Below are 27,541 nucleotides of genomic sequence, written 5' to 3'. Positions count from 1 at the left end.
CAAAGTTCGGAATTGATTTATATATTTAATTTACTTAATATGTAATTAATTTCTCTGAAATAAATGTGGCATGCCATAGAGCCAAGATTGATGATTGGAACATGACATAGACAATTTTTTATATAAATAAGCAAAAGTAACGTAATTCAAATTTTGTACTAAATGCTAGAGAAATGCTTTTATTTATAAAAAGTAATTACTTGTTATGATTAAATTTGTAGAAATCGCGTTATCAATTATCGAATGCACTTTGCCCGAGGCCGCGTTTGAGCAGCGGTGTCGGTGTCGGCGTGTGTGGGCGTGTGTCGGCGTGTGTGGGCGTGTGTCGGCGTGTGTGGGCGTGGCCTAGGTGTGCCAGATGAGGCCGTGCGCGGCGAGGCGCACGCGGCCCGTGGCGAGGAGGCGCAGCGCGCGCGGGTAGGCGCGGTGCTCGGCCTCCAGGATGCGCGCGCTCAGCGCCTCCTCCGAGTCGCCCTCCAGCACGGGCACGCGCTCCTGCACGATGACCGGCCCCGTGTCCATGCCCTCCTGGCGCGTCGACATAAAAGTAAGGTAAAGTAAAGTAACAGCCTGTAAATTTCCCACTGCTGAGATAAGGCCTCCTCTTCCATTAAGGAGAGAGATTGGAACATATTCCACCACGCTGTTCCAATGCGGCTTGGTGCAATACGTGTGGCAGAATTTCGATGAAATTAGACACATGCAGGTTTCCTCACGATGTTTTCCTTCACCGCCGAGCACGAGATGAATTATAAACACAATTAAGCACATATATATATAGTGGTGCTTGCTTGGGTTTGAACCCGCAATCATCGGTTAAGATGCACGCGTTCTAACCACTGGGCCATCTCAGCTCGATATAAACAAAGCCTTACACGTATTACGTACCTATCTGATTTTTAATATTAAAATTAATATTTTGTCTACATGAAAATATAGTATTGCTGTCCTTTATAACTACATGGGTCGATAATTTTCTAAGAAAAATGTGTAAATATAAGTGCACCATTGATACCTTTTCGGAATATTTTTTATCAGTAGTGAAAGCCGTTATATATGCTACGTTTGATAGAAATCGGACATAAATTAGTGAGTAGAGTAGAAGACTTACGTCGACGAAGTGCACGGTGCAGCCGGACTCCCGGTCGCCGGCCTCCAGGCACTGTCGCTGTGCGTGTAGACCCGGATGTCTCGGCAGCAGAGACGGGTGAATGTTTATGAGACGTCCCTTCCACCTGAGAAGCAAAACGTTATATGACGTTATATATGAACCAGAGTTTACACCTGTAAACATTAGTTAACATTTGCAAGATGTAGCTGTTGAATTTTAATTTTAGTTTTGATATACGCCGAGAGCATAGATAATAATTCCGTTGTCTATATTAAATTTTTACTCCGTTACTTTTTTTTTTTTTATTGTATAGGTTGGCGGACGAGCATATGGGCCACCTGATGGTAAGTGGTCACCATCGCTCATAGACATTGACGCTGTAAGAATTATTAACTATTCCTTACATCGTCAATGTGCCACCAACATTGGGAACTAAGATGTTATGTCCCTTGTGCCTGTAGTTAAACTGGCTCACTCACCCTTCAGACCGGAACACAACAATACTGAGTACTGTTGTTTGGCGGTAGAATAACTGATGAGTGGGTGGTACCTACCCAGACGGGCTTGCAGAAAGCCCTACCACCAAGGAGATGTAACTTTTGTGAGGAGATACATACTTCTGTACAAACTCAGCGGATAGTATCCTCATGAAGCCGGCGAGGCACACGATATCGATCTTGTGTTGCTCGAGCGCGGCTGAGATCGCGCGGTCGAACTCCTCGCGCGACTCGTAGTCCTTGTGGTTGAGCACCTGACACGAGGCACGGGGTAGTCAGAAACCACATCAATATGAAGCATGTTCAATAAAAGTAAATTAAAGTAACAGCCTGTAAATTTCCCACTGCTGAGATATATCCTCTTCCATTAAAGAGAGAGATTGGAACATATTCCACCACGCTGTTCCAATGCGGGTCGGTGGTATGCACATGTGACAGAATTTCGATGAAATTAGACACATGCAGGTTTCCTCACGATGTTTTCCTTCACCGCCGAGCACGAGATGAATTATAAACACAATTAAGCACATATATATATATATATAGGTGCTTGCCTGGGTTTGAACCCGCAATCATCGGTTAAGATGCACGCGTTCTAACCACTGGGCCATCTCAGCTCTATGTTTTTTATTTTATTTATTTATTTGAGCACGCTAACAATATATATATTTAACACACTTACATAATTTCAGTAGTAGACAATCATGTTTTTAATATATACATCAATAACTAGCGTACATGACTTTCACAAACAACTCGACACGGAACAATTATACATATATATTAAATTTATTTAGTATAAAATTAGAAAAATTAAAACCTAATAGAAAATACCTAAATAGAAATTTAACAAGATAAAATTATTTAATTAAAATGTTCAATAGTTATCATATAAAGGTGGTCACCAGCGTGGGCACGCCGGCCGCCCGCGCGCGCTGCAGTGCGAGCGCGCCGGGCTTGTTGCTGACGACGAGCGCAATCTCCGCGCACATGCACTGCGCCGGTTCGCGCGTGCTGTCCAGTAGCGCCTGCAGGTTGCTGCCCGTGCCCGACACCAGCACCGCCACCTGTCAGTCAGTCACAGTCAGTACATTAGTCTCCACTCACACACACCTCGAGGGCGAAGCGTAAGTGTGTGGTTAAAGAACTTTATTTCTCATAAGAACCACCTGTCAGTCAGTCACAATCACAACATTAGTCTCCACTCACACACACCTCGAGGGCGAAGGGTAAGTGTGTGGTTAAAGAACTTTATTTCTCATAAGAACCACCTGTCAGTCAGTCACAATCACAACATTAGTCTCCACTCACACACACCTCGAGGGCGAAGGGTAAGTGTGTGGTTAAAGAACTTTATTTCTCATAAGAACCACCTGTCAGTCAGTCACAATCACTACATTAGTCTCCACTCACACACAAGTCGAGGGCGAAGCGTAAGTGTGTGGTTAAAGAACTTTATTTCTCATAAGAATTTACAATTCACTTAAATGAGATTACAGAATATTATATACTAGATTACAAAAATTTTAGAGTTCTCGTATCTTGGAAGCATGCATCACACAGATATAATATAACTAAGCAAAGAAGAAATTTAAATACATATTTTATAAAATTATTTTGAACAAAGTATAAACAAACTTACAATTTTATTATTATAGGATTTTTTCTTTAATATACAACTTTAGTTTTTTTTTAAATACATTTATATTTTCCATTTCTTTTATAGTATGTGGCAAATTGTTAGTAGTGTAAGTAGTATTAGTTGCTGTTTTTATGTGAAGGGAGTGTTTTAAAAAAAAACTAATAGGCTATTTGACAATGCGAAAAATAAATTTTGAATTATTGTAATCACTTTATATTATGAGTTTAAAAATGGTTATTTACTAGGGAAACTTGAAAACAATACTTAATTTATTCAAAAATCCATAAATGAAAATGCAAATTTTCAAACGTTTGTCACGTGACACAAAACGCTCCTGATTGGCCGGGCTTATGATGAAGTCACTTTCTTGTAAACTTTGCTTTTCTACTATATGTACCACAGATTAAAATACAGGAAAATGACGTCACCGACCTCATTGCAGCGCCATATTGTCCAAGTAGCGTTTTTGCGCGCTATTTAAATATGGAATTTTTAATATGATATTTTTCGGCAAATATGTACTAGAAATAAAAAACACAAATTTTACTGGGTTCCTTAACTTAAATCAGTCAAATAGCCTATTGTTTTAAAAAATCCATCTCAAGTGCGTTCTTGTGTGAACGTGAATGTTTATATTTGTAAATGGTCTTGATAGTCTACTTAGTCTATGGCGCCGAAAAAACGAAACAATTCAATCGCCAGTAGTCCACTGACGACGGGAACTGGTGTTGTGTAGAATATACGTCGTGTGCTGGTTGTGTGTGGAGTCGGGGTCTGACCTACTGGTGTTGTGTAGAATATACGTCGTGTGTGTGTGGTGTGTGAAGTGGGGGGGGGGGTGTCTGACCTTCCTCAGCGGCAGCAGCGGCATGCGGCGCGTGAAGTCGAGCGCGGATGCGAAGTTGTCGACGAGAACGCGCGCGCCGCCGGGCGGGCGAGCCTGCAGCGAGCCAATTACCAGCGCGCCGTGCGAGCGCGTTATATTCATCACCTGCGGGCGACGGCAACCAGCGTCACTCACATAACAGTATACAGTTATATAAGTCGCTCCTCACGCTTATACTGCTGAACTGATTTGGTTGAAATCTAGCGTAGAGATTGTTTGAGCGGCAACCAGCGTCACTCACATACAGTATACAGTGATATAAGTGGCTTCTCCTCACGCTTATACTGTTGAACTGATTTAGTTGAAATCTAGCGTTGAGATTGTTTGAGACCCAGGGCGGAGTAATATAAGTGACTCCTCCTCACGCTTATACTGTTGAACTGATTTACTTGAAATCTAGCGTAGAGATTGTTTGAGACCCAGTTAGGGACATTAGCTGCTCCTTTATCTCTAACCCAATGATGTTGTAGAAAACAGATATGTTATTTAACGCGCAAAAAGTGAAGACTAGAAAACGTCCTAATTGGGATGTTTGCCTTCAGTCGTTTTACGTAGTAATACGTTATAATACAATAATTACGTAGTAATACGTTTTGCGTAATTAAAACATCTAGTCATCCCTTTTACTTATTGTTTTAATCAAGCTATCCTTTTTACTTTTAACGAAATGTAAAAATAAACTAAAATAAACGGTGTTGTTTAGTATGGATATAACATATCTGTTTATTAGAATATCATTGCTCTACCCCCTAAAATTGGTGAAATGGGAGGTGACGGTTTGCGGTAACACCGCATGATCAATTATCGCTCTATAATATCTTTTTTTAATTTTTAACATTTGATTAAGTTTAATAAGCGCAATAGCCTTAAAAGGAGTAAATGCTACACAAGACTATGATTGTGATGGTAATAAAATGACTATGCTATCTCAATGATGGTCTATCTTACCTCAGCCTGGTTCTCTGGCGATACGATCAGCACCATACCGATACCGCAATTGAATGTACGAAGCATCTCATCGTCCTTCACCGCACCCGTGTCGGCGATCCACGCGAACACCTTCAAACGAAACATTAAGCCATAAAGACATCCTTAAATACAACACATACATATGTCGTATGTACTTGAAACACCTAAGCAGATATGGAGAAGTTTCTCTGCATGCGTAGCAACCTTTAACTTTTTGAAAATACACCCCCCAAATAGGCATCATGTCATATTCTTTTATACTGATATACATTAATGAGCAATAGTGCCATCTATCGACGATTTTCAAATACAAATCTAAAAACATATTATGCAGTAACATTCACGAAGATCAATTCGAAACCGTATGTTAGGAGAGTGAAATGTTAGAACTTTATATGATAACTTTTCACGTAATATTTTTTGACAATTAGAATACTCATACGATAAAGACGATTTAAATTAGTATCAAGTATGTTATATATGCGACTGACGGGGTGCACGTTCCACCAGTGCGCGTTGAGGCGCGCGCGCACGTTGTCGGGCATGACGCGCGGGATGAACTTTATATGATAACTTTTCACGTAATATTTTTGACAATTAGAATACTCATACGATAAAGACGATTTAAATTAGTATCAAGTATGTTATATATGCGACTGACGGGGTGCACGTTCCACCAGTGCGCGTTGAGGCGCGCGCGCACGTTGTCGGGCATGACGCGCGGGATGAACTTTATATGATAACTTTTCACGTAATATTTTTGACAATTAGAATACTCATACGATAAAGACGATTTAAATTAGTATCAAGTATGTTATATATGCGACTGACGGGGTGCACGTTCCACCAGTGCGCGTTGAGGCGCGCGCGCACGTTGTCGGGCATGACGCGCGGGATGAACTTTATATGATAACTTTTCACGTAATATTTTTGACAATTAGAATACTCATACGATAAAGACGATTTAAATTAGTATCAAGTATGTTATATATTATGTATTCCGCGTTCTTTATTATTTTCATTTTCAAGCATTGTTATATTTTATACATCTATAGTTTCAATTACATTATGTATTGAAAACAATATCAGCAGATTTGAACACTAACTAACTACTAAACAATCCAAGCAATTCCATTCATTTAAGAGTTTTTCAATCATTTACTTTGTCATAACACTATTTTTTTTCACTAAAAAGTGACAACACAGTAAATGTCAGTTGACTTCGTCTAATTAAAAATACGACTATAGTTAAGTAATTTTTCGAACATGGCATAATTGATCTGTATTTGTTTTAACATTACACCAAACTTGTGATCTTTAAATTGTAATGTCAATTATGACAATGAAATTATATATGTGACTGACGGGGTGCACGTTCCACCAGTGCGCGTTGAGGCGCGCGCGCACGTTGTCGGGCATGACGCGCGGGATGTTCTCGAGCAGGCCGCCGCCCGTGATGTGCGCCACGGCCTTCACCACGCCGCGCCGCAGCGCCGGCAGCACGCTCTTCACGTAGATGCGCGTCGGCTTTATCAGCTCCTCGCCTGACAACCACAATTGTTTACTTATTTACTCACCGAATGATTATATATCACAATATCTTCGGTAGTGAAAAATAAATTATGAAATTTGAAAAAAAAATAATAATATGAAGATGTAAAAAATACTTGAATATTCTGATTTTGAATCATAAAAGGTGTCACGTAATAGGCTATTTGACTGGTTTTTAAAATCCATTTTATATTATTTAGTAGAGGTTAAGGAATAAAGGTTGATTTTTTTATTTCTAGTACATAATTGCCGAAAAATATCATTTTAAAAAATCCATTAAAATAACGCACGAAAACGCTACTTGGACAATATGGCGTTGCAATGGTGTCGGTGACGTCACTTTGCTGTATTTTTATCTGTGGTACTTATAGTAAAAAAGCAAGGTTTACAAGAAAGTGACTTCATCGTGGGCCCGGCCAATCAGGAGCGTTTTGTGTCACGTGACAAACGTTTGAAAAAATGCATTTTTATTTATTGATTTTTCAATTAATTATAAAAATATTATTTTCAACTTTCGTTGGTAAACAACCATTTTTAAACTCATAATATAAAGTGATTACAATAATTCACAATTTATTTTTCGCACTGTCAAATAGCCAATTATTTTATTTTATTAAAATTAAAACTAGTTATTTTAGTCGGTATATCACGATACCTAATACACGAGTTTCCAATGGCCGACATCATATAGGCAAAAACTGTCATGTTGTACGCACACAACCATTGTTTTTACCAATATGACGTCACCAAAATAGCAGACAGCGTTTTAAAAATGTTGTATAATTTAATTAAATTTTATGGCGAGAAAACGTATTTATTTGTCATTTAAATATTATTTTGAGGCTTATAAGTAGTTAAGGAATTTTTCGAACATAGCATAATTGATCTGTATTCGTTTTAACGTTACACCAAACTTGTGATCTTTAAATTGTAATGTCAATGACGACCGTTTTGCCGCTCAGCCTTTTTACGGCGCACATAAAGTATGAATATATTTGTAATGTACTTGTTAATTTGTTTGTTTGAGACAATCGGTATCTCATTAACTGTACTAATAACTTACCCAAAGTGAGCCCTTCGACACTGAAGGGCGCTTTGTCCTCGAGCGTGAGACCCGACTTTTGCATCAGGCTGTGTATGAGACTGAATCCGTTGCTGTGCACGCCGTTGGACGACAGACCGATTACAATGTCTCCAACCTTTATTTTATAAAAAAATATTTGTTACTACGAGTCATTTTGTAACGTCTGTATATTTAATCATTCATATAATATACGTTATCATATGTATTAATTATTGCTTATCCCAGCAGTACCAGGGTACCATATATGTTACGGTACCTTTCACGGCGGGCTCGCACGAAGCCCCTTCAAGTTAAATACGTCGTCGTTTACCTCGAATTATACTTCATAAGTAACAGACCACGTCCTTATAATAATAATGTAGGTCGCCTACTACTGCGCTCGGTCACCAGTGCAGGGTGACCCGCGCAGCAGTGGCGCCGCCAGGGGTCGGGGGGCCGCGCTCACCGAGACGTGGTTGATGCGCGGCAGCACGTGCTCGCGCTCCACGACGCCCAGCGCGAAGCCCGCGATGTCGTAGGCGCCCGCCGCGTACATGCCCGGCATCTCCGCCGTCTCGCCGCCTGCGGGCAGAGGCCGTTAGTGTGTGTGTGGGGGGGTGTGTGAGTAGGGGGGGTGTGAGTGGGGGGGGGTGAGTGGGGGGGTGAGTGGGGGGGGTGAGTGGGGGGGATGTGAGTGGGGGGGTGTGAGTGGGGGGTGTGAGTGGGGGGGTGTGTGAGTGGGGTGGTGTGAGTGGGGGGGGGTGTGAGGGGGGGGGGGGGGTATGGCGGCGTTCTCACGCACCGATGAGCGCGGCGGAGGCCTGTCGGCAGCCCTCGGCCACGCCGGCGACCACGCTCTTGGCGACGGCCACGTCGAGCGCGCCGCACGCGAAGTAGTCCAGGAAGGTGAGCGGCGTGGCGCCGTTGCACAGGATGTCGTTGACGCACATGGCCACCAGGTCGACGCCGATGGTGTCGTGCTTGTTGATGCGCTGCGCCACCTTCAGCTTCGTGCCCACGCCGTCCGCCGCCAGCACCAGCACCGGGTCCTGCGCCCACAACACTCAAGTCTTTCATTTCTTTCGTTACCACATGTACCCTTGTACATTTATTTAAGTGTAATTCTTCTATAAATGGTTAATTCATTCTTCTATAAATGGTTAATTAATTATTGTAATAACTAAAAAACACATTCTTATATTTTTGTTTGAGTACAAATACTAACTTTTATTTAAAAAATTTTTTTGCTCACTAAACTATTAGTACTAAGTATTATGTTGTTGTCTTATTAGAATGCAGTGTTGCTTATAATTAGGGCATCATTTGGTCTAGATCTTCTTTTGTTTATTAGCATGTACAATTGTAAGAATGTATGCTCTGTTAGCGACCTATGTAATAAATAAATAAATAAGTGCATTTTTAGCCAAACTGGTTTTCTCTGTAATTAATCTATGAATAGTCCACGTTAAAATGGTTTAATGTGTGATACGGTACCTTGTAATCTTGTTCGACGGCTTTTAGTTGGAAACAACCTCCGAAACCACCGAGACCACCGAGCACGCCTGAACGCGATGTTGATCTGAAAACAAAGGACAATAATTACAAAGATTAATATTTAAAATTAAAAAATATTTAACGATTTTATGTAATCGTTTTAGATTAGACGTAGATACAGACAATACCACAGTCGTACTTGAAATACCAGTTTAAATTTTTAGAACGACAACAGACAACATCCTTATCTAACCCCAATTCTTCCTTAAGAAAACGTTTTGGAACGTGTTCTTTTTTTAAATTCATTTGTTTTTTTTTTTAATTTGATTATCAAGTATTGTTCTACCACTCACCTAGCCAGAGGTTTGATCAAGGACACCAAGGAGTCTCCGGCTTCGATGTCGACTCCACTGTCCTTGTACGAGAGAGGCTTGTGTGGGATTGCCTTGTCCGCCAAGTACGGAGCGATCAACGGTTCCATGGCCTGCTTGAAGTTGTCCACGACGACTTGGTGACCACCTGAGGAAATTGGTAAAGCGTTGAAAGTATTACGGTCAAGTCATCAATTCTAATGAAACAGATATGCTTAGTATTGTTGTGTGTAAATACAGACTCAAGTCATCCCAATTTTGCGCTTAAGGCTTTGGTAACAATTACCAACGAGGCAGCGTGTCTACTGATTCAAAACAATAGAAAAATAATGTCATCCAGTTAAATAGAGCTGTATTAATATGAAAATATAAAGTAGACTTAATTCTTCTTATGTTAGACAAAAATACCAAGTATGAACGAAATCGCTTCTTGCATTAGGTTTATACAGGGAAATTATTCACTTAAAATTAGTTGTCAAATTCTTTAAATATCTGTTGATTTATAGATCTCGAGTCGAGATGGCCCAGTGGTTAGAACGCGTGCATCTTAACTGATGATTGCGGGTTCAAATCCAGGCAAGCACCGCTGATTCATGTGCTTAATTTGTCTTTATAATTCATCTCGTACTCGGCGGTGAAGGAAAACATTGTGAGGAAACCTGCATGTGACAAATTTCATAGAAATTCTGCCACATGTGTATTCCACCAACCCGCATTGGAACAGCGTAGTAGAATATGTTCCAAACATTCTCCAAGGGAGAGGAGGCCTTTAGCCCAGCAGTGGGAATGTACAGGCTGTCGTTGTTATAGATCTTGCTCTTACCTTCCCGTCCCATGTTCTGCACGGTGCCGACCACCTTCATCTGCCCGCCGGCCAGCAGCTCCGGCACGTAGAGCGGCTCTGCGATCACCACCATCCCCACTCCGCAGTTGAATGTGCGCAGCATCTCGAAGTCCGACACGCGACCTGACACACACACACACCAATATAGATTATACAATTCGCGTACGCCATTATAAGCTCGCGAATGTAAGTCAATAATAAATATAAGTAAATATTGGACCAGATAACATACTGACATACACACACACACCAATATAGATTGTTCAGTGCGTGCACACATGCGCGAACGCTATTATAAGCTCGCGAATGTAAGTCAATAATAAATATGAATAAATATTGGACAATATAACATACTGACATACACACACACACACCAATATAGATTGTACAGTGCGTGCACACATACGCGTACGCCATTATAAGCTCGCGAATGTAAGTCAATAATAAATATGAATAAATATTGGACAACATAACATACTGACACACACACAACACACCAATATAGATTGTACAGTGCGTGCACACATGCGCGTACGCCATAATAAGCTCGCAAATGTATGTCAATAATAAATATTGGACAACATCACATACATTACTCTGATACCAAGTAGCTTAAGCACTTGTGTTGTGGGTAATCAGAAGTAACGAGGGCAACACCCAGACCCAGGACAACATAGAAAACTAGTGATAATCTACTCTGTCGGGAATCGAACCTCCGGGACCTCGGAGTGACGTACCCATGAAAACCGGTGTACACACTACTCGACCACGGAGGTCATCAAAATGTGTTCTCAAATATAAAATCTATCTATATCTATATCTAATATAATCTAAAATATATTTTTTTTATGTTTTCATATTACTGTTCTATTGTACTGTTTGTTTCCCGAAAATAAATAAATAAATAAATAAAAAATAAAATAAATAAAATCAATATTTAGTCCAGTCATCCAATATAAGTAGATATTGCCATTTATTTATATTCGGTGGGAAACTCAAATTTACCTTTAGCCTGGAGCCACCCGAAAAGAGGCTTTATGTCAAACTTCGTAGCGTCCAATTTAACTTTGATGCCGGGCGGCAATATTCTCGGTATGTTCTCCAATATCCCGCCGCCGGTGATGTGCGCCAAGCCCTTGATGAGGTCTTTCTTAATGGCCGGCAGCAATGCCTTCACGTAAATAGCAGTCGGCTCGAGGAACTCCTCGCCGAACGACTTATTCGATGTACTGAAGGGAGCTTTTTCGTGGAAACTAAAAACATAAAAGATATCCGTCACAATACTGTTACATATTGTCTATAATATATTATAAATGCTGATGCTTTAAAATATAATAATATGTTTAACAAAAATGTGATTTACCAAAGTGAGCGTCATTAGCGTAACGGTTTAAGGTCCGCCTAAGTACAAACTCCCCTGGTCTATTGTTATCCCCACTCCTATTACAAGCTTAATGTTAAGGTTAAATAGGAATATTAATAATTCCTTAAAAGGAGAGGGGGGTGATTGTTGGCCCCGGTGCATAGACAAAGAATCAGGCCCAGGAATAATTTTAAATTACCCTTTAAAATTATAGATACCAAATAAGAAATCTTGTGGTCGTGATTTTCTAGCTTCAGAAGCTTAAACTTAAGTTTAGAGGGCCCCCTGAACACTGGGGCACTGGTGCACTGCACCTGGCCTTACGATCGCTACTCCACTGGTGTTCACTATTACAAAGAGAAGAACAATGTCGTAACAACCAGTACGACAGTGACAGCGCCAGGTACCTGTGTCCGGTCTCGGCCATGATCTTCTGCACGAGGCTGTAGCCGTTGCTGTGCGCGCCGGACGAGGCCAGCGCCAGCACGGCGTCGCCGGCGCGGATGTGCTTGGAGCGCGGCAGCTGCTTCAGGTTGTCGACCACGCCCACCGCGAACCCCGCCAGGTCGTACTTGCCCACGTCGTACATGGACGGCATCTCTGCCGTCTCGCCGCCTGCCCGCACGACTCTTATACATCTCAAGGCATCACAACTTAACATTCAACTTATACTAATCTTTACATAATGTAAAACATAGTCACTTATCGCTGTTTGTCACTGTGTCGCTATCTGTCCCTATTTACGCTTACAAAAACAATAACAGCCTGTAAATTTTCCATTGCACACATCTCAAGGCATCACGCGCTTCAACTTAAACTAATCTTTACAAATATGAACTACAACTAGTTACTGTATAAATCTTGACCGCGTGGAATGGTGGCAAGAATGCTAGCATTTCATATTTGTATATATATATATATTTAAGCATTTAATGTTGTTAATTCTTATGTTAATAAAATTTAATCAGTCATCTTTACATAGTGTAAAACAAAATCGCTTACCGCTGTCTATCACTATGTAAAATTACAAAAACAATAACAGCCTGTAAATTTTCCATTGCACACATCTCAAGGCATCACAATTTAACATTCAACTTATACTAATCTTTACATAGTGTAAAACAAAGCCATTTATCACTATCAATCACTATGTAAAATTACAAAAACAACAACACCCTGTACATTTCCCACTCTTGGGCTAAGACCTCTCCCTTTCAGGAGGTTTTGGGAATATATATCACAACGCTGTTCCAATGCGGGTTAGGAATACACATGTGGCAGATTTTCTATGAAACTAGACACATGCAAGTTTCCTCACGATGTTTTCCTTCATCACCGAGCACGAAATGAATTATAGACACAAATTAAACACATGAATATTCAGGGGTGCTTGCCTGGATTTGAACACGCAATCATAGAACACGGTTAAGATGCACTCGTTCTAACAACTGGGCCATCTCGGCTCTTAATGTAAGGTTAGGTCTTTAAAATTACGCAACGGATTTTCAAAAGAATAAAATTTAGGTTTACCCATATACGCACACTAATTGTCCATAATCAGTATCGGATACTAACCGAGTAGAGCGCAGCCCGCCAGGCTGCAGGCGTCGGCGATGCCCTTGACGATGGTGGCGGACACGGTGAGCTGCAGGCGGCCGCACGCCAGGTAGTCGAGGAAGGCGAAGGGCTCCGCGCCGGCGCACAGGATGTCGTTCGCGCACATCGCCACCAGATCCTGACCGATCGTGTCGTACTTCTGCATTATCTCTGCCACCTGTGTACCAAACGTCCAAATAATTATAATTTATTTAACACCAAATGCTTGCAACTAAATAAATCGTTATTATATAATGTTGTTAATTGAAGAACTTCACCGGTTTAGAATTGTAATTCTGATGAAGGAATTAGCAATAATCTTACCTTCTTTCCACAGATTAAATAATGTAGCTATGTTAACTACAGTTGTAATATATTTATATTTATTTATTAAAGTAAATTATATTAAAGGGAATTCCATTTATGCAAAATATGAAGAGAACATAATTTTTATAACTTACTTAATCTTACTTACTTAATCTATATTAATATGTATTATTAATGTAAAAGTAACACTGTCTGTCGATCTTTCATGACCAGAACCGAATTTGATATAATTGTTATTAGTATTGAGCAAAATAGGACTCCAACAAAAGACATAGGCTACTTTATTTGCCTGATACATGACAACCGACACCATAAAACGCAGGCGAAGCCGCGCGCGGCTACTTATATTAATTATGACTAACCTTAAGTTTAGTTCCGACTCCATCTGTCCCTTGAACTAAGACGGGGTCCTTCAAGCTGGGGTCCATAGCGGAGAGCTGGAACAGTCCACTGTAGCATCCCAGCCGGCCCAGCACTCCAGGTCGATGTGTGCCGGTCGCCAGCGGCTCGATGAGACGGATCAGGTTGGCAGCTGCGTCGATATCCACTCCACTTTCGAGGTACGAGAGACCATTGACCCTGGAAATTTATGACGTATTTCATTGATGTGGAATGTTCTAGAAGAAATTAAGATGACGTCATAATTAAGTTATATTGCAATAGTTGATATTATAGCTCCTCAATTTTGAGTCTTATCGATAAGAATAGACCATGCTTTATGGATGAATTTATGACTAACTCTATACAGTTAGTATTTGTATTGGATGTATGATACCAAAAATATTTTAATTTGTGAGGCCAAACTTAGAAGCTGTTTTTGTTTTTATTTAAGATATTAATCAACTTGTATTATGTAACATAATACATTATTATCTCAGTTAATGTTTAACATTCTCTCTTAATAATAATAATGTTTAATTATTCATCTAGAATATTTATTCATGAAACCCATATATTAACACAAAACCCACAGGAAAGGAATGAAATAAAAAATATATATGAAAATTGCATATTTATTGCAATAAAATGAACTGGTACAGATTATGAAAGATAACGCAAACAATATTGATGTAAATAATGCGAGTATCGTGCGTAACTCATTCATTCGTTCTTCAATCAGAACTGAAACAAATCGACACACATGAGCAAGCAAACGAAACCAGGACAAAACAAAAAAACATGCAGTACTATAAAATTATATTTAAAAAAAAATGAAACAAAATGCTTATTTATATTATAGGACATGCAGTTCAAAACAAAAAACCATAGACTGGATGAAAAATCTAAACTGTATAATGTAGTATTATTATATCGGAGCTGAGAGTCGAGATGGCCCAGTGGTTAGAACGCGTGCATCTTAACCGATGATTGCGGGTTCAAGCCCAGGCAAGCACCGCTGTTTCATGTGCTTAATTTGTCTTTATAATTCATCTCGTGTTCAGCGGTGAAGGAAAACATCGTGAGGAAACTTGCATGTGACAAATTTCAAAGAAATTCTGCTACATGTGTGTTCCACCAACCCGCATTGGAACAGCGTGGTGGACTATGTCCCAAACCTTCTCCTCAAAGGGAGAGGAGGTCTTTAGCCCAGCAGTGGGAATTTACAGGCTGTTGTTGTTGGAGCTAAGATGACTCTGATTAGAATGCATGCATTTTAATCGATGATTGCCGATTCAAATCCAGACATGCACCACTGATTCTACATGTGTTAATTTGTGTTTATAATTAATCTCATGCTCGGCGATGAAGAAAAACATTATGAGAGTAGTGTCTAATTTCAACAATACCACATCGCATCGGAGCAGTGTGGTGGATGAGCTGCTACTGTAGTGTAGTGTAGTGTAGTGTAGTATAGTGTAGTGTAGTTTAGTGTAGTGTAGTGTAGTGTAGTGTAGTTTAGTGTAGTGTAGTGTAGTGTAGTGTAGTGTAGTGTAGTGTAGTGTAGTGTAGTGTAGTGTAGTTTAGTGCAGTGTAGTGTAGTGCAGTGTAGTTTAGTGTAGTGTAGTTTAGTGTAGTTTAGTGTAGTGTAGTTTAGTGTAGTGTAGTTTAGTGTAGTGTAGTGTAGTGTAGTGTAGTGTAGTGTAGTGTAGTGTAGTGTAGGGTAGTGTAGTGTAGTTTAGTGTAGTGTAGGGTAGTGTAGTGTAGTGTAGTGTAGTGTAGTGTAGGGTAGTGTAGTGTAGGGTAGGGTAGTGTAGTGTAGTTTAGTGTAGTGTAGTGTAGTGTAGTGTAGTTTAGTGTAGTGTAGTGTAGTGTAGTTTAGTGTAGTGTAGTGTAGTGTAGGGTAGGGTAGTGTAGTGTAGTGTAGTGTAGTGTAGTGTAGGGTAGGGTAGTGTAGTGTAGTGTAGTGTAGTGTAGTTTAGTGTAGTGTAGTGTAGTGTAGGGTAGTGTAGTATAGTGTAGTGTAGTGTAGTGTAGTGTAGTGTAGTGTAGTGTAGTGTAGTGTAGTGTAGGGTAGTGTAGTGTAGTGTAGGGTAGGGTAGGGTAGGGTAGTGTAGTGTAGTGTAGTGTAGTGTAGTGTAGTGTAGTGTAGTGTAGTGTAGTGTAGTGTAGTGTAGTGTAGTGTAGTGTAGTGTAGTGTAGGGTAGTGTAGTGTAGTGTAGTGTAGTGTAGTGTAGTGTAGTGTAGTGTAGTGTAGGGTAGTGTAGTGTGGGAGGGGACTCACTTGGAGAAGGCGCGGCGCGCGATGTCCTTGCGGAACTGCGCGCCGGGGAAGTCGATGCCGGCGGCCACGTTGGTGGCCAGCGTGGCCGCGTTGCGCAGCGAGTTGGTGCGCGCCGCGACCAGCAGCACGCGCCCGCCCGCCGTCACCAGCGACCCGTTGGCGCCGCGCGCCACGCCGCTGTGGAACACCACCACGCCCTCCTTGGGGACCTGCGACAGCCCTGCGCCGACACCACGCGCTTACACCAGAACGCTTGACCTCCGTCGGTCAGACCACGCGCTTACACCAGAAACCTTGACCTCCGTCGTCGGTCAGGCGACCGTGCCGGAGTGCACGTTTTACCGGGAGATACCAATGACACATTCAGTACATAGGTACCTTTTTATATATGTAACACTAATTGTAGCCCGCGGCTTCGCTGACATGTTATTAGTTGGTAATTGATTGATAACAAGACATTGTTATTCTTGGAGTTCAAGTTTTTTTTAAACCAAATATCATCAAATTCGGTTCATTAAATTGGTTGTGAAAGAACCACAGACAGACAGACAAACAGAGTTACTTTCACATTTATAATATTAGTATAGAAGTATAGATTATGAACGTTGAAAGAAGGGATACTGAACGGATTTGGATACAATTTGATAAATATATACAGTAATATAACTTAACACACTGGCTATCAAACACCCACCCCGCCTCATACGAGAGCGCAACCGCGGGTAAAAACATGTCTTCTACATATTCTCGTATTATTTAATAGTTTTATCAATTAAAATTATTTGTTTATATCTAACTTACCGCTTATGACGCATCCCTTCGTCGACGTTTCAGGGTACCCTTTGGAAGCGATGACGACACCGACAACTGATGTATTGGTGTTCCACTTAACTGGTACTTCTTTTAAAGTACCGGTAACACAGGCCTGTGTCGAAAAAAAACATATTAATAATAGGTCTATTTGATTTATAATTTAGCTGTGTGTATATATGCGAGCTGAGATGGCCCAGTGGTTAGAACTCGTGTATCTTTACCGATGATTGCAGGTTCAAACCTAGGCAAGCACCACTGAAAATTCATGTGCTTAATTTGTGATTATAAATTCATCTCGTGTTCCTTCCTTCTCTTCTCCTCAAAAGGGAAAGAAGGCCTTAGCCCAGCAGTGGGAAATTTACAGGCTGTTGTTGTTGTATGATAAGGATTTATTCGTTATAAAGCTCACCTTCATAATACGATACAGATCGGTTTCCAAGAGCATCATCAAAACTTGTGTCTCCGGGTCTCCAAAGCGGCAATTGAACTCGAGGGTCATGGGCCCAGCTTTGGTCACCATCATGCCGGCGTACAGCACACCTACAAAATGAACATAAGAAATTGAACATTTTAAATTATTATAATTGATTTTTTTTCTACAATAAAATCTTAAGTTCAATGTAATTTATTTCGTGTGTTTTAAAAGTGCATTACGTTTCTGAATTATAAAACAAAAAAGATTTTATTGTATTATTTATTAATAAACGTCAAAATTATGTACCTTTGTCAGTTATTATTAAAAAAAAAATTTAAACATATTCATCATTTCAGTGATATCTTATTTTTATGGAATATCGAAAATAATCGTATCGAAAAGTAAAAAAAAAAAAATATTCCATACTCCGGAAAAACAAGGGACCTTGACATTGTAACAGTATTATTTGCGTATGTGTTTACTTACATCAACAACTTATTTAAGAAAACAAGTTGGACGCAACTTTTTCGAACATTACTCATTTGTAAAACGTTCAAGCAAATAACGACTTTAAAAACACGTACAAAAGATTTATTTTAATTGGAATCCTTTAATTTAGTCGAGAGAATTTGTTTTTCATCCACTATCAACATTTATCAGTCTCTTAATTATAACTGTGGTTATCAATATCTCGTATAAAATGTATGATTTTGATGTAAATAGCTTGAGAATAATGTTAGCAATTAAAAAGTTAAATTTAGATTTATCAGCTGTTACTAATGTGTAGAAATTATAGTACTGATAAAAAATATCCATATGCTTTTTCTTTTCACAACATTATACTTAATAGTAGTACCATATTTAAAAAAAAATTCGTTTTTATACCAATAGATGTCGTGATTAACTTTATTCCTTTTTCAAAATCAAAATCAAATTATACTTTATTCAAGTTTTTACAAGCACTTTTGAATCGTCATTTAACAAACTATATTAAACTACAACCGTTTCAAAAGGTAGATTATATCGAGAAGAAAAGGCAAGAAAATCAGTAGTTACTCTTTGTCAACATTTAAAAATACAGCCATAAGGTAAATACAATTAAATATGTATGTTACATATCCTTTTTATCATCGGTATAATTTTGTATTGAATAATATGCCTTCATTAACAAATATATTTTTTACAAATGATTTGAAAAACGGCAAAGTTAAAAATGTTTGCGAAATTTTACTATTGAAACTGATACCTTGCCCAAGAAGGATTTATTGGCTTTGTGAAGTCGGAAACTTGGCGTTAGAAGCTTATACTTACTTCTTGTGCACATATTAGATCAGTTATACAAATAAATAAACTGTCTATGTCTTGGGTACAAGTGTGGTTTTATTTAAGCTAATTGTGAATTATGATTCATTCTAACTTAAATAATTTCTCTTGGCTAGATATTAGATTGATTTATGATCACTATAACATACTTTAAAGACCGTCATCCTACTGCTCTCTACTGCTTATCTCTACTTTGTTTTAAAGAGCAATGCCCTGAATTAGACAGGTAAGCAATGTAAACAATCTATGAAATATTATATAATATTAGACAATATTTTTTATTATATAACACTGATATGTAGCCGATATGGGACTAGTTCATGCATATATATATTAGTATATAGTTTCGATGTTGTTTGATGAGTTTTCTATGTAAATATGTATAATAGTATATCTATGTAATAAGCTTAAATAATATGAATAATTAATCAGACAGGTCAAGAGACGATCTAAGGCGTAGTATAATCATTGTATTTGGAGTAAATATTTACATAGCATCTATATTGATAACAAACATGATTAGAATATTTGCGACTTAAAATCAAATCATTGAAAATGTGTTGCCATTTTATAATATTGTTAATATCACCATAACAGTGCACAAAAATTAAATTAAAAAAAAAAGCTACTAATTGTTTTTTTTTCCATACATATAAACCATGAGCAAAGACAAGATTACAAAACGAGCCATCGACGTATCCAAAATTTCTAGTATTATCAATAATTCTGACCTATTGAAAAACTATGATAATTGAAAAAGCAAGTTTATATTTACTTGTAAGGCTTTCATGTGTGATCCACTCAATTGATCACCATTATTTTAATTAAAACACGTTATCATGATTATAATAAAGGTATTTCCTGGGTACTAAGCACTTGACCTACCCCCCAAACCCCAATAGTGAAATAATTCGTGAGTAGAATGAAGTTAATTATAATGCAAAAATCATTGCATTTAATTAACTTTAAACACTAAATCAAAGATAACAATATAATTTACACAGATACATTATACAGTTTATTTATGATAAACAATAATTCCTATATATTTATGACGGGCACATGTCAGATACGGGCGGGAAAACGTATTAAAAATTGAGTTAGTCTGTCACCTTTGATAACTAAAGTTTAATTGCTATCTCGTGCCGCCATGATAATTAATGTTTCAAAACACATCTAGATCCTGCATATATGACTATATAATAATTCTATACATCTGTTTTAATTGCTTAAGATATCGAACAAACATATTACTACTAACTAGTGCTTACTTCCCTATTTATATAGAAACGTAAACGTCAACTCTTTGTATTGAGACGCTGATTGAATTCAGATTAAAAATTTGCAGATATCGTTACGAAATTTTTACGAAAACAATGGAATATTTTCTTGACGATAACCCTTGTTACGTCACCATCAGACTCTCACGAATATCTTCGGAGTTGAGATAAGAAATTGCAACGAATTCCCTAAATCAATAATTTTCAGCATTTTATTTACGTTTTTTTTATGGCAACATCTGCTATTCTTTACTGTATGAAATCGTATCGCTACACTATTTTAATGCACGTTTTATTTAAATTTTACTAACGTCCCGTCGCATTGGTGGACATAAGGTTTCTTTTAATATTTTAGCCAAATACTTTTTTTTGTTGCTTTACAGATAGACGCGGTTTGGGGACTTTGTTTTATAATATGTTGTGATAATTCAAATAATACCGAGAGCTAAAAGTATTATTAATATATAAATATAAATATGAGACTTGAAGCCCTTGTGTTATGGAAATCAGAAGTAACAACGGTACCACAAACACCCAACATAGAAAACTAATGGTAATCTACATCGACTCGGCCAGGAATCGAACCCGGGATCTCAAGAGTGGCGTACCCATGAAAACCGGTGTACACACCACTCGACCATGGAGGTCGTCGAATCGTTCGAAATCTGTCGTCTATTAAAAAGGTCGTAAGTCTTACTTCCAACCAAACAGTGAAGTTATTGAACTTACCGACATATTTGATGCCCTCAGCCTTTAAGCCGTCAACAGCGCGTTGCAATACTTGATCCTTTACATCAGCTAGCTGTTCTGGCGTAATCAGAGGACAGGGGGAGTAGGCTCCCATGCCGCCAGTGTTGGGTCCGGTGTCCCCATCACCAATGCGTTTGTGATCTTGTGCTGGTGGCATCATTGACACGGTTTCACCATCAGTGAAAGCCAGTACCTAATTGAAAATAAATAAATTTATTTTCTCTTCCTCTAAAGTTGTCATTTTACAGGGTTACATAGAATTTTAAGCTACCTCTGGTTCGAAATGTATACTCTACTGATAAGAACCTGCAAAAACCTCAATAGTAATAATGTTCCAACATTAAAGCTAGACAAAATTAAATACAATTGATTTTTTTATCCTGATAACCAACGAATGTTACCATACCTACCAAATATACATATACCTACCAAACGAAAATTAAGGAGTAATTTTCGTTAAAGTAATTATTAGATTAATTGAAGTAGTAATTTCATTTCTTGTGTGAACTTGGGTAAAGCTGGAATTTCAGCTTCAATTATGCTTAAAGCCTACCGAATGGTATCTCAAACTTTGGTATTGTAAATAGTCCTAACAGTTATTATTTTTATAACACCTATGCATTATTACCCCCAAAGTAATGTACCATACTATGAAACTATACTACATATATTAATCAAGCGGTATCAATGTCTGTGAGCCTAAAGCTTTGACGCTACAGTAATGTCTAAAGAACGGTATTATCACTTATAGTAAGAGTTATAGTGTGGAACATCAACTGAAAGGCCTATTGTCTCATTACTTAAGACTAAGACTTAAACTTTGATTTTACTAGCGTTCGAAAGTTTTAGAACATTAGACTAAGAAATGAACAAAGAAAATGAAAAGTTGATGTCTCTGACGTGTATATTATTAGTATAAGCAATTTAGTTTACAGTATGTACAAGACTTTTCTTTGATAACCTTTGTACAAACGCAATGACCTGTATGATAATTGGTAGATATTATCTTAACGCAACCCTGATAAATTCATTATCAGCTCGTTAAATAAAGGCCTTTTTAACTAAAACAGCCTATGTCTAGGAATGTTAATATACTAAAACATTTTTTTTTTAGTAATTTTTGTATATGTTAAATGTCAAAATGCCTTGTGTAGGCCCGTCCGTGTATTGGCTTATGAGTCTCGAAAATAAATAGTAGTGTTTTCTTAAACAAGATTTATACTACATATGATTAAGTTGATTAAATTAATTATTATCGAGTTTCTAATCTGAATTACATAATGGTTGTATAATAATGGTCTCAAAAACCCTTGATTTTTTTCAATTGACAGATACTATAAAATTGTTTTAGCTTTCCGATTGAATATGCATTGTATTACGAAAATAATTTAATAAAAAAACAAATTTAATTTTTTTTATAATATGACATTTAATTCTTCAAAGCGTTTCTATATATTTTGACAACTTATCTGTGATTAAAAAAAATGTTCGATATTTAAAATTGAATTAAATTTAACTTTATCTTGTCCCCCATCGTTCAATGAGCTTTGCTATTGACACGACCCCGGCTATCGTGCTGTCGTTTTTATAACATTAACGTAAAACATCACACCTAGTTATGTATTACGTAAACCCAAATCAAGTCCATGACGGCGGCGCATGAATGTAGCAATAAACAACACTTGTTTAGTAATTTGATATCAATAAAAAAATCCGGTCAAGTGCGCGTTGGACTCCCGCGGATAGAGATAAATTTATAATATACTACTTTTGAGATCGCCTGTTACGTCGGTCGTAGCTTTTAAAAAAAGAAAAGTATGTATATGTCCTACCTTGAGGTCCCAGCTTGTTCATCGAATATGGTTAAATGGTTTGAAAAGCGTGAAAGCGTAACAGACATAAAGTTTTCCTCATTTTAATATTAGTATAGAAAAAACAATTTAACAATATATACAATGTATATCTAATATATGTTAGAAAGCTTTGAAATTTAAAAATATATTTTTACGAACAGTGTTATTTTGTAACACGAAAATCTCACCGCAAAACACGAGTTTAAAATGTCAGAACGTGAAATATGACTTTGACCATAAAATTTATAAGAAATACGTATCATAACGGCGTATCACATAAGTCAGTTGTCAACATTTCACGAGTGAGATACGAAATGATTTCTACAGCATCACACTTTCGCAACCATAGCATAACACTGATTAACTTAAATTAATTCAAGCACCATCATCAATGAGCCTCATTAAAGTACCACTCATTAACTGTCCCACAAGTGGACAAAGGCAATCTCTCCACATGATCTACATCCAATATACTTACCGACACTTCTTCACCTTCCAGCAGTTCTTCAATGACCACGGTCTGACCAGCAGTGCCATATTTTGCTTCGGTAAGGATTTCATCGACTGCATTGCATGCTTCCTCCTTGGTGGAAGCTACTACTACACCTTTGCCAGCCGCTAGACCTGAAGCCTTCACAACTAGAGCTGGGAATTTTGCACTAAAAAAAACGTTATTTTATTTTTATTTTTCGGACATTATAAAACAGAACACCAACCAATTAGGTACATGCTCAATAATGTATTTAAATCGTGTTTATCATTAAATTTCCATTGACAATGGGTTTATCAATAATTGGAAATTCGTGTTTTGAAATGGCCCATTTGGTCGTTAAAATCGCCGAAATCAACCCGGCACTTTTTTAACTACTTTTTTTAAACTTCTTCTACCAATTGTACAAATACTACAACAGATTATTAATTCACTAATATATTCATCGTGTCATTGCGGATTATGATAATGTACTTAAAATAAACTGTTATGGCGTTGAACAACTTACTTATTGATGAAGTCCTTCGCAGACTTCGCATCACTAAAGGACTGATACTTCGCTGTAGGAATCTGGTATTTGCTCATGAATTTCTTGGACCAATCCTTATTAGCCTCTATTTCAGCGCCAGCTTTCGTGGGACCGAAGCATTTTATTCCATGTGGCGTTAGCGCATCGACAATGCCATTTGCTAGAGGATCTTCAGGCCCGACAACAACTAAATCGATGGAATTTTCTTTGCACCAAGTTACCAAAGCCTAGAAAGAAGTAATCTTTTACATATGGTCGTTCTTTGGGCACCAAAATCAATAACCAATTAAATTGGCGAACTGTGTTACGCTAATTCGTAAGAAAGGTCGTCTTACAAAAATTAATCAACTGTAGGTTGGAAAAGCAATATTCTATTAAATAAGACATATATTGACTCGATGTTCCCAAATATAATGGTTATATCTTTATTTTTAAAATAACAATGGTTTGATTTAATGACGTCGATTTCGATAGCGGGAAAAAATTGTAACCACTGTAAATAATTTTTCATCATTCAAAGACACAAAGTTATGTACTTTGTGAAATAATTGTGAATTGGTGAGTTTTTTTTTTATCTTAAACGATTTCAATTTCCGAATAAGTATAAAATTAAAAAAAAAAAACTAAAATTGGGAACTGAATTTTTTGTTAATTAGCTCTGTAAAGGTGACTCCTTGGGTATCACTGAAATGAGATCTAATTAGATCAGTCTACTAATATCATCTGTACCAATATACTGTTTTGGCCACAATAAAAAAAATTGAATGATTTTCATGAAGCTTTTTTTTTTAAATTGACTAAAATTAAACACAGAATATCTTTAAAAGAAAGACAGTTATGACATTTATTCTACTACTTTTTCCGAATGTCTATACAACAAATACCAAATTTTAGTATATTAGTATATTAATACATGTAGCTAAACATATAGCATATTAGAAATATTAAAATTGTGAAAGGTATTGTTACTCGACTAACAAAGACTTATCAAACATTTTATTTTTATGTTCATGTTTTAAGGGCTGGTCATCAAATTAGGCATCAAAGAAATGTTTCAGACAAACATACATTACATACATAACATTATATTATAAATTTGAAAGTACCAAGTACCTACACTAGGTACTATCACATTTATAATATAATATAAGTTTGATTTTGACCGAAATGAAAAGATTAAGAATGAGAATACCTTTTCTATTATTTTGTTTTTATGTTTAAGAATAATAATTATTTGAAAATGTTGGTGATTATTTTTATTATTGTGTTAAAATAAATTTTTAATCATCAATAGTAATGCCTGATTCATATAGCAACATAATAATCACTAACAGTCACTATGAAAGTTTAGTGCAAAGGTTATCAGGAATTAGATTGTTGAGTTGTTTGTATGAGCCAGTTGTGATAAGATTCTTTTCGGCAAAGGAAAAGGAAAAAGTTTCAAAAATTCTTTATTAATTTTTTTAGTAAACTAATAATTTAGTGATCTTTACTAAACACCAAACCTATACATAATTTTAAAATTTCCCATTTTTGTTTTTTTTTTTTCATTTTAATAATATAAGTATATAATTTTACTCTGCCACTTTAACTATTTAATACTATAAAAATGTTGAAATATCTAACAAAAGATTTAATATAACTTAATTGATGGCATTTGCCATTAGTATATTTTACATATAATGATTTTCATATAATTAAGGAATTCAACATATTTTTTTAATAATTAGTGGTTTATTGTGTCTAACTATACTAGCTGAGTGTTTAATCAGTGTTATTATGTCACCTATTCACATTTTACTTGACATTGTTATACCTCAACCTGATAAGAAATAAGAAAGTTTAATTTAAAATTGGAATACTATTTTTTTAATTTATCATGTTAATGAAATAAATTTAGGGGCTTAAAATTTTAATAAGGTCATAAGTGAAATGTAAACGAAAAATTGTTTTATGTAAAATAATACTTATTAGATTCAAAGTAGAAAATTCATTTGTAAACATACTTAAATTTAATTCCCATAACATTGATCTCTTATTAGAAGTATGCTGTGTTTCCAATATCCATCTAGGTAAAAAATAATGAAGTATACTTACAGGGTAATCTTTGATATTTAAATCGACACTTGTAACGTTGTCTTTTGTTGATGATATACCGACACTACCGGGCGCACAATATATTTGTTTTACTAGCTGGGATTGAGCTAGCTTCCAACAAATTGCATGCTCCCGACCACCGCTCCCGATCACCAATACATTTTCGGACATTATACTAAAATTACAATTAAACGAAATAAAAAAGAACACTTATTTACAATATAGACACCTCGTGTTTTGTTAAAATATCATTTATTCTTTACGAGATATATAAAAGTGTTTAAATGAATCAAATAAGTTTGATTTTACTAATATATATGAATATTCTTATTAGTATAATAACTGTAAATATTCTAAGAACTTCGTATAATATATTTTTTAAATTAAATACAACACCACTCACAACACGCGTAAACTTTGAAATGACGTTTCGATTTGACGTTAGGTTGGAACTTTAGTAAAGTTTCTCTAGTGTTATCGATATCGATAACATTTATCAACTCTTGTTATTAAATGTTTATGCTCTTTAATATTGATTTAATCTTCTTATATTAACACTATTATAACTTTTTTAGTTTTCAAGAATTTAAAAAAGAAGTTTATATATAAAAGTACTATATTTTATAATATTATTATTATTTTAAGAATATTTTTGAACTATAGACTAGGGTATTATATTTACAATACAGATCCAACTGTGTTTTTTTATTCGCTCGATATTTTACAATTGAAAGAGTTATATACAATATTGTCGACTAGTAAAGCTCGCGACAATCGATGTAATAGTTCACGTCAGAATTTTATATCTATCGATTATATTGCTTACATCTCTATAAAAAGAAACGAAATTCTAGCGTCGCTTGTATCAGTGTAATAACGTGGTAAGTGCAAAACGACAAGAGGTCAATCTCGGGTACATAGTGATGAAATCTACATCTATTTACGAGTTCAATCATACCATACAATGACGTTTTGTATATTTTAAACCTACAAATAATAATTTATATCAGTTTTCATATGATATTCTGCTTGAAGTTTACTGAGCACTACTAATTTGGGATTTTTTTTAAATTGTTCTATTGTACTTATGAATGATGATTATAAATTTAATCAAGGAAAGATTTGTCCGTCGATCATCTGTAAATATAATAACATTTTTATAATTCTTATTAGGCAGTTCATATTAAAAAGCAAGCGAAAATTGTAACAAAGTTTTGTTGAAAAAATACACCATAATTTAATACATAATTTATATATGTGTCCTGGGACCTGGGACCCTATAGAAAACCCCTGACAAACTAATTAGGTACTGTTTTAGATGAAAAAAATCATAAACAACATAAATTACGTGAACCTAAGATCTCAGGTTCAAATCCGGTAAAGCACCACTGAATTTACTCGTCCTTAATATGTATTTATAACTTATCTTGTATGTGGTGGTGAAGAAAATTATTGCAAGATAAACCTGCATATCTTAAAAAAATGCAGGCAATTTTACCAATCGACAATTATCGCGCATTAGTAGTCGTGCAGTAATGGTGAAGATTTTGAGCAGCGATGAATGAAAACGTAGTAATTAAATAGTTTACAACGGTGAATGTGTAAAGGTGTCAGT

General features: G+C 36.7%; 1 protein-coding gene across 3 annotated transcripts; it reads right to left on the bottom strand.

Moving 5' to 3' along the window:
* Window positions 1-77: 77 nt before the first annotated feature.
* Window positions 78-26,411, bottom strand: LOC124533972 (trifunctional purine biosynthetic protein adenosine-3). Of its 3 annotated transcripts, XM_047109544.1 has the most exons (24): window positions 25,927-26,323; window positions 23,809-24,056; window positions 23,289-23,469; window positions 20,937-21,150; window positions 17,599-17,729; window positions 17,178-17,301; window positions 16,377-16,596; window positions 14,077-14,293; window positions 13,367-13,565; window positions 12,199-12,406; window positions 11,434-11,681; window positions 10,408-10,551; window positions 9,567-9,732; window positions 9,214-9,298; window positions 8,522-8,768; window positions 8,186-8,301; window positions 7,720-7,855; window positions 6,471-6,649; window positions 5,085-5,195; window positions 4,098-4,241; window positions 2,514-2,675; window positions 1,729-1,862; window positions 1,112-1,235; window positions 78-528 (listed from the first exon to the last, which is right to left on the bottom strand). In XM_047109544.1, the coding sequence occupies exons 1-24, from the start codon at window positions 26,095-26,097 to the stop codon at window positions 346-348; spliced, it is 4,092 nt and encodes a 1,363-aa protein (XP_046965500.1). In that variant the 5' UTR covers window positions 26,098-26,323; the 3' UTR covers window positions 78-345. The 3 variants fall into 3 exon arrangements, with proteins under 3 accessions (XP_046965500.1, XP_046965499.1, XP_046965498.1); XM_047109543.1 differs by lacking the exons at window positions 78-528; window positions 1,112-1,235; window positions 1,729-1,862; ... (1 more) ...; window positions 4,098-4,241; window positions 5,085-5,195 and adding exons at window positions 5,839-5,952; window positions 26,330-26,411 and having other exon boundaries at window positions 6,487-6,649; window positions 25,927-26,101; XM_047109542.1 differs by lacking the exons at window positions 78-528; window positions 1,112-1,235; window positions 1,729-1,862; ... (1 more) ...; window positions 4,098-4,241; window positions 5,085-5,195 and adding an exon at window positions 5,839-5,952 and having other exon boundaries at window positions 6,487-6,649.
* Window positions 26,412-27,541: the final 1,130 nt, after the last annotated feature.

Source organism: Vanessa cardui, chromosome 12 (genome assembly GCF_905220365.1).
Source record: "Vanessa cardui chromosome 12, ilVanCard2.1, whole genome shotgun sequence".
NCBI classification, from domain to species: Eukaryota; Metazoa; Arthropoda; class Insecta; order Lepidoptera; family Nymphalidae; genus Vanessa; species Vanessa cardui.
Note: the sequence above shows the minus strand (reverse complement) of the source record. Positions and strands in the feature narration are given on the sequence as shown.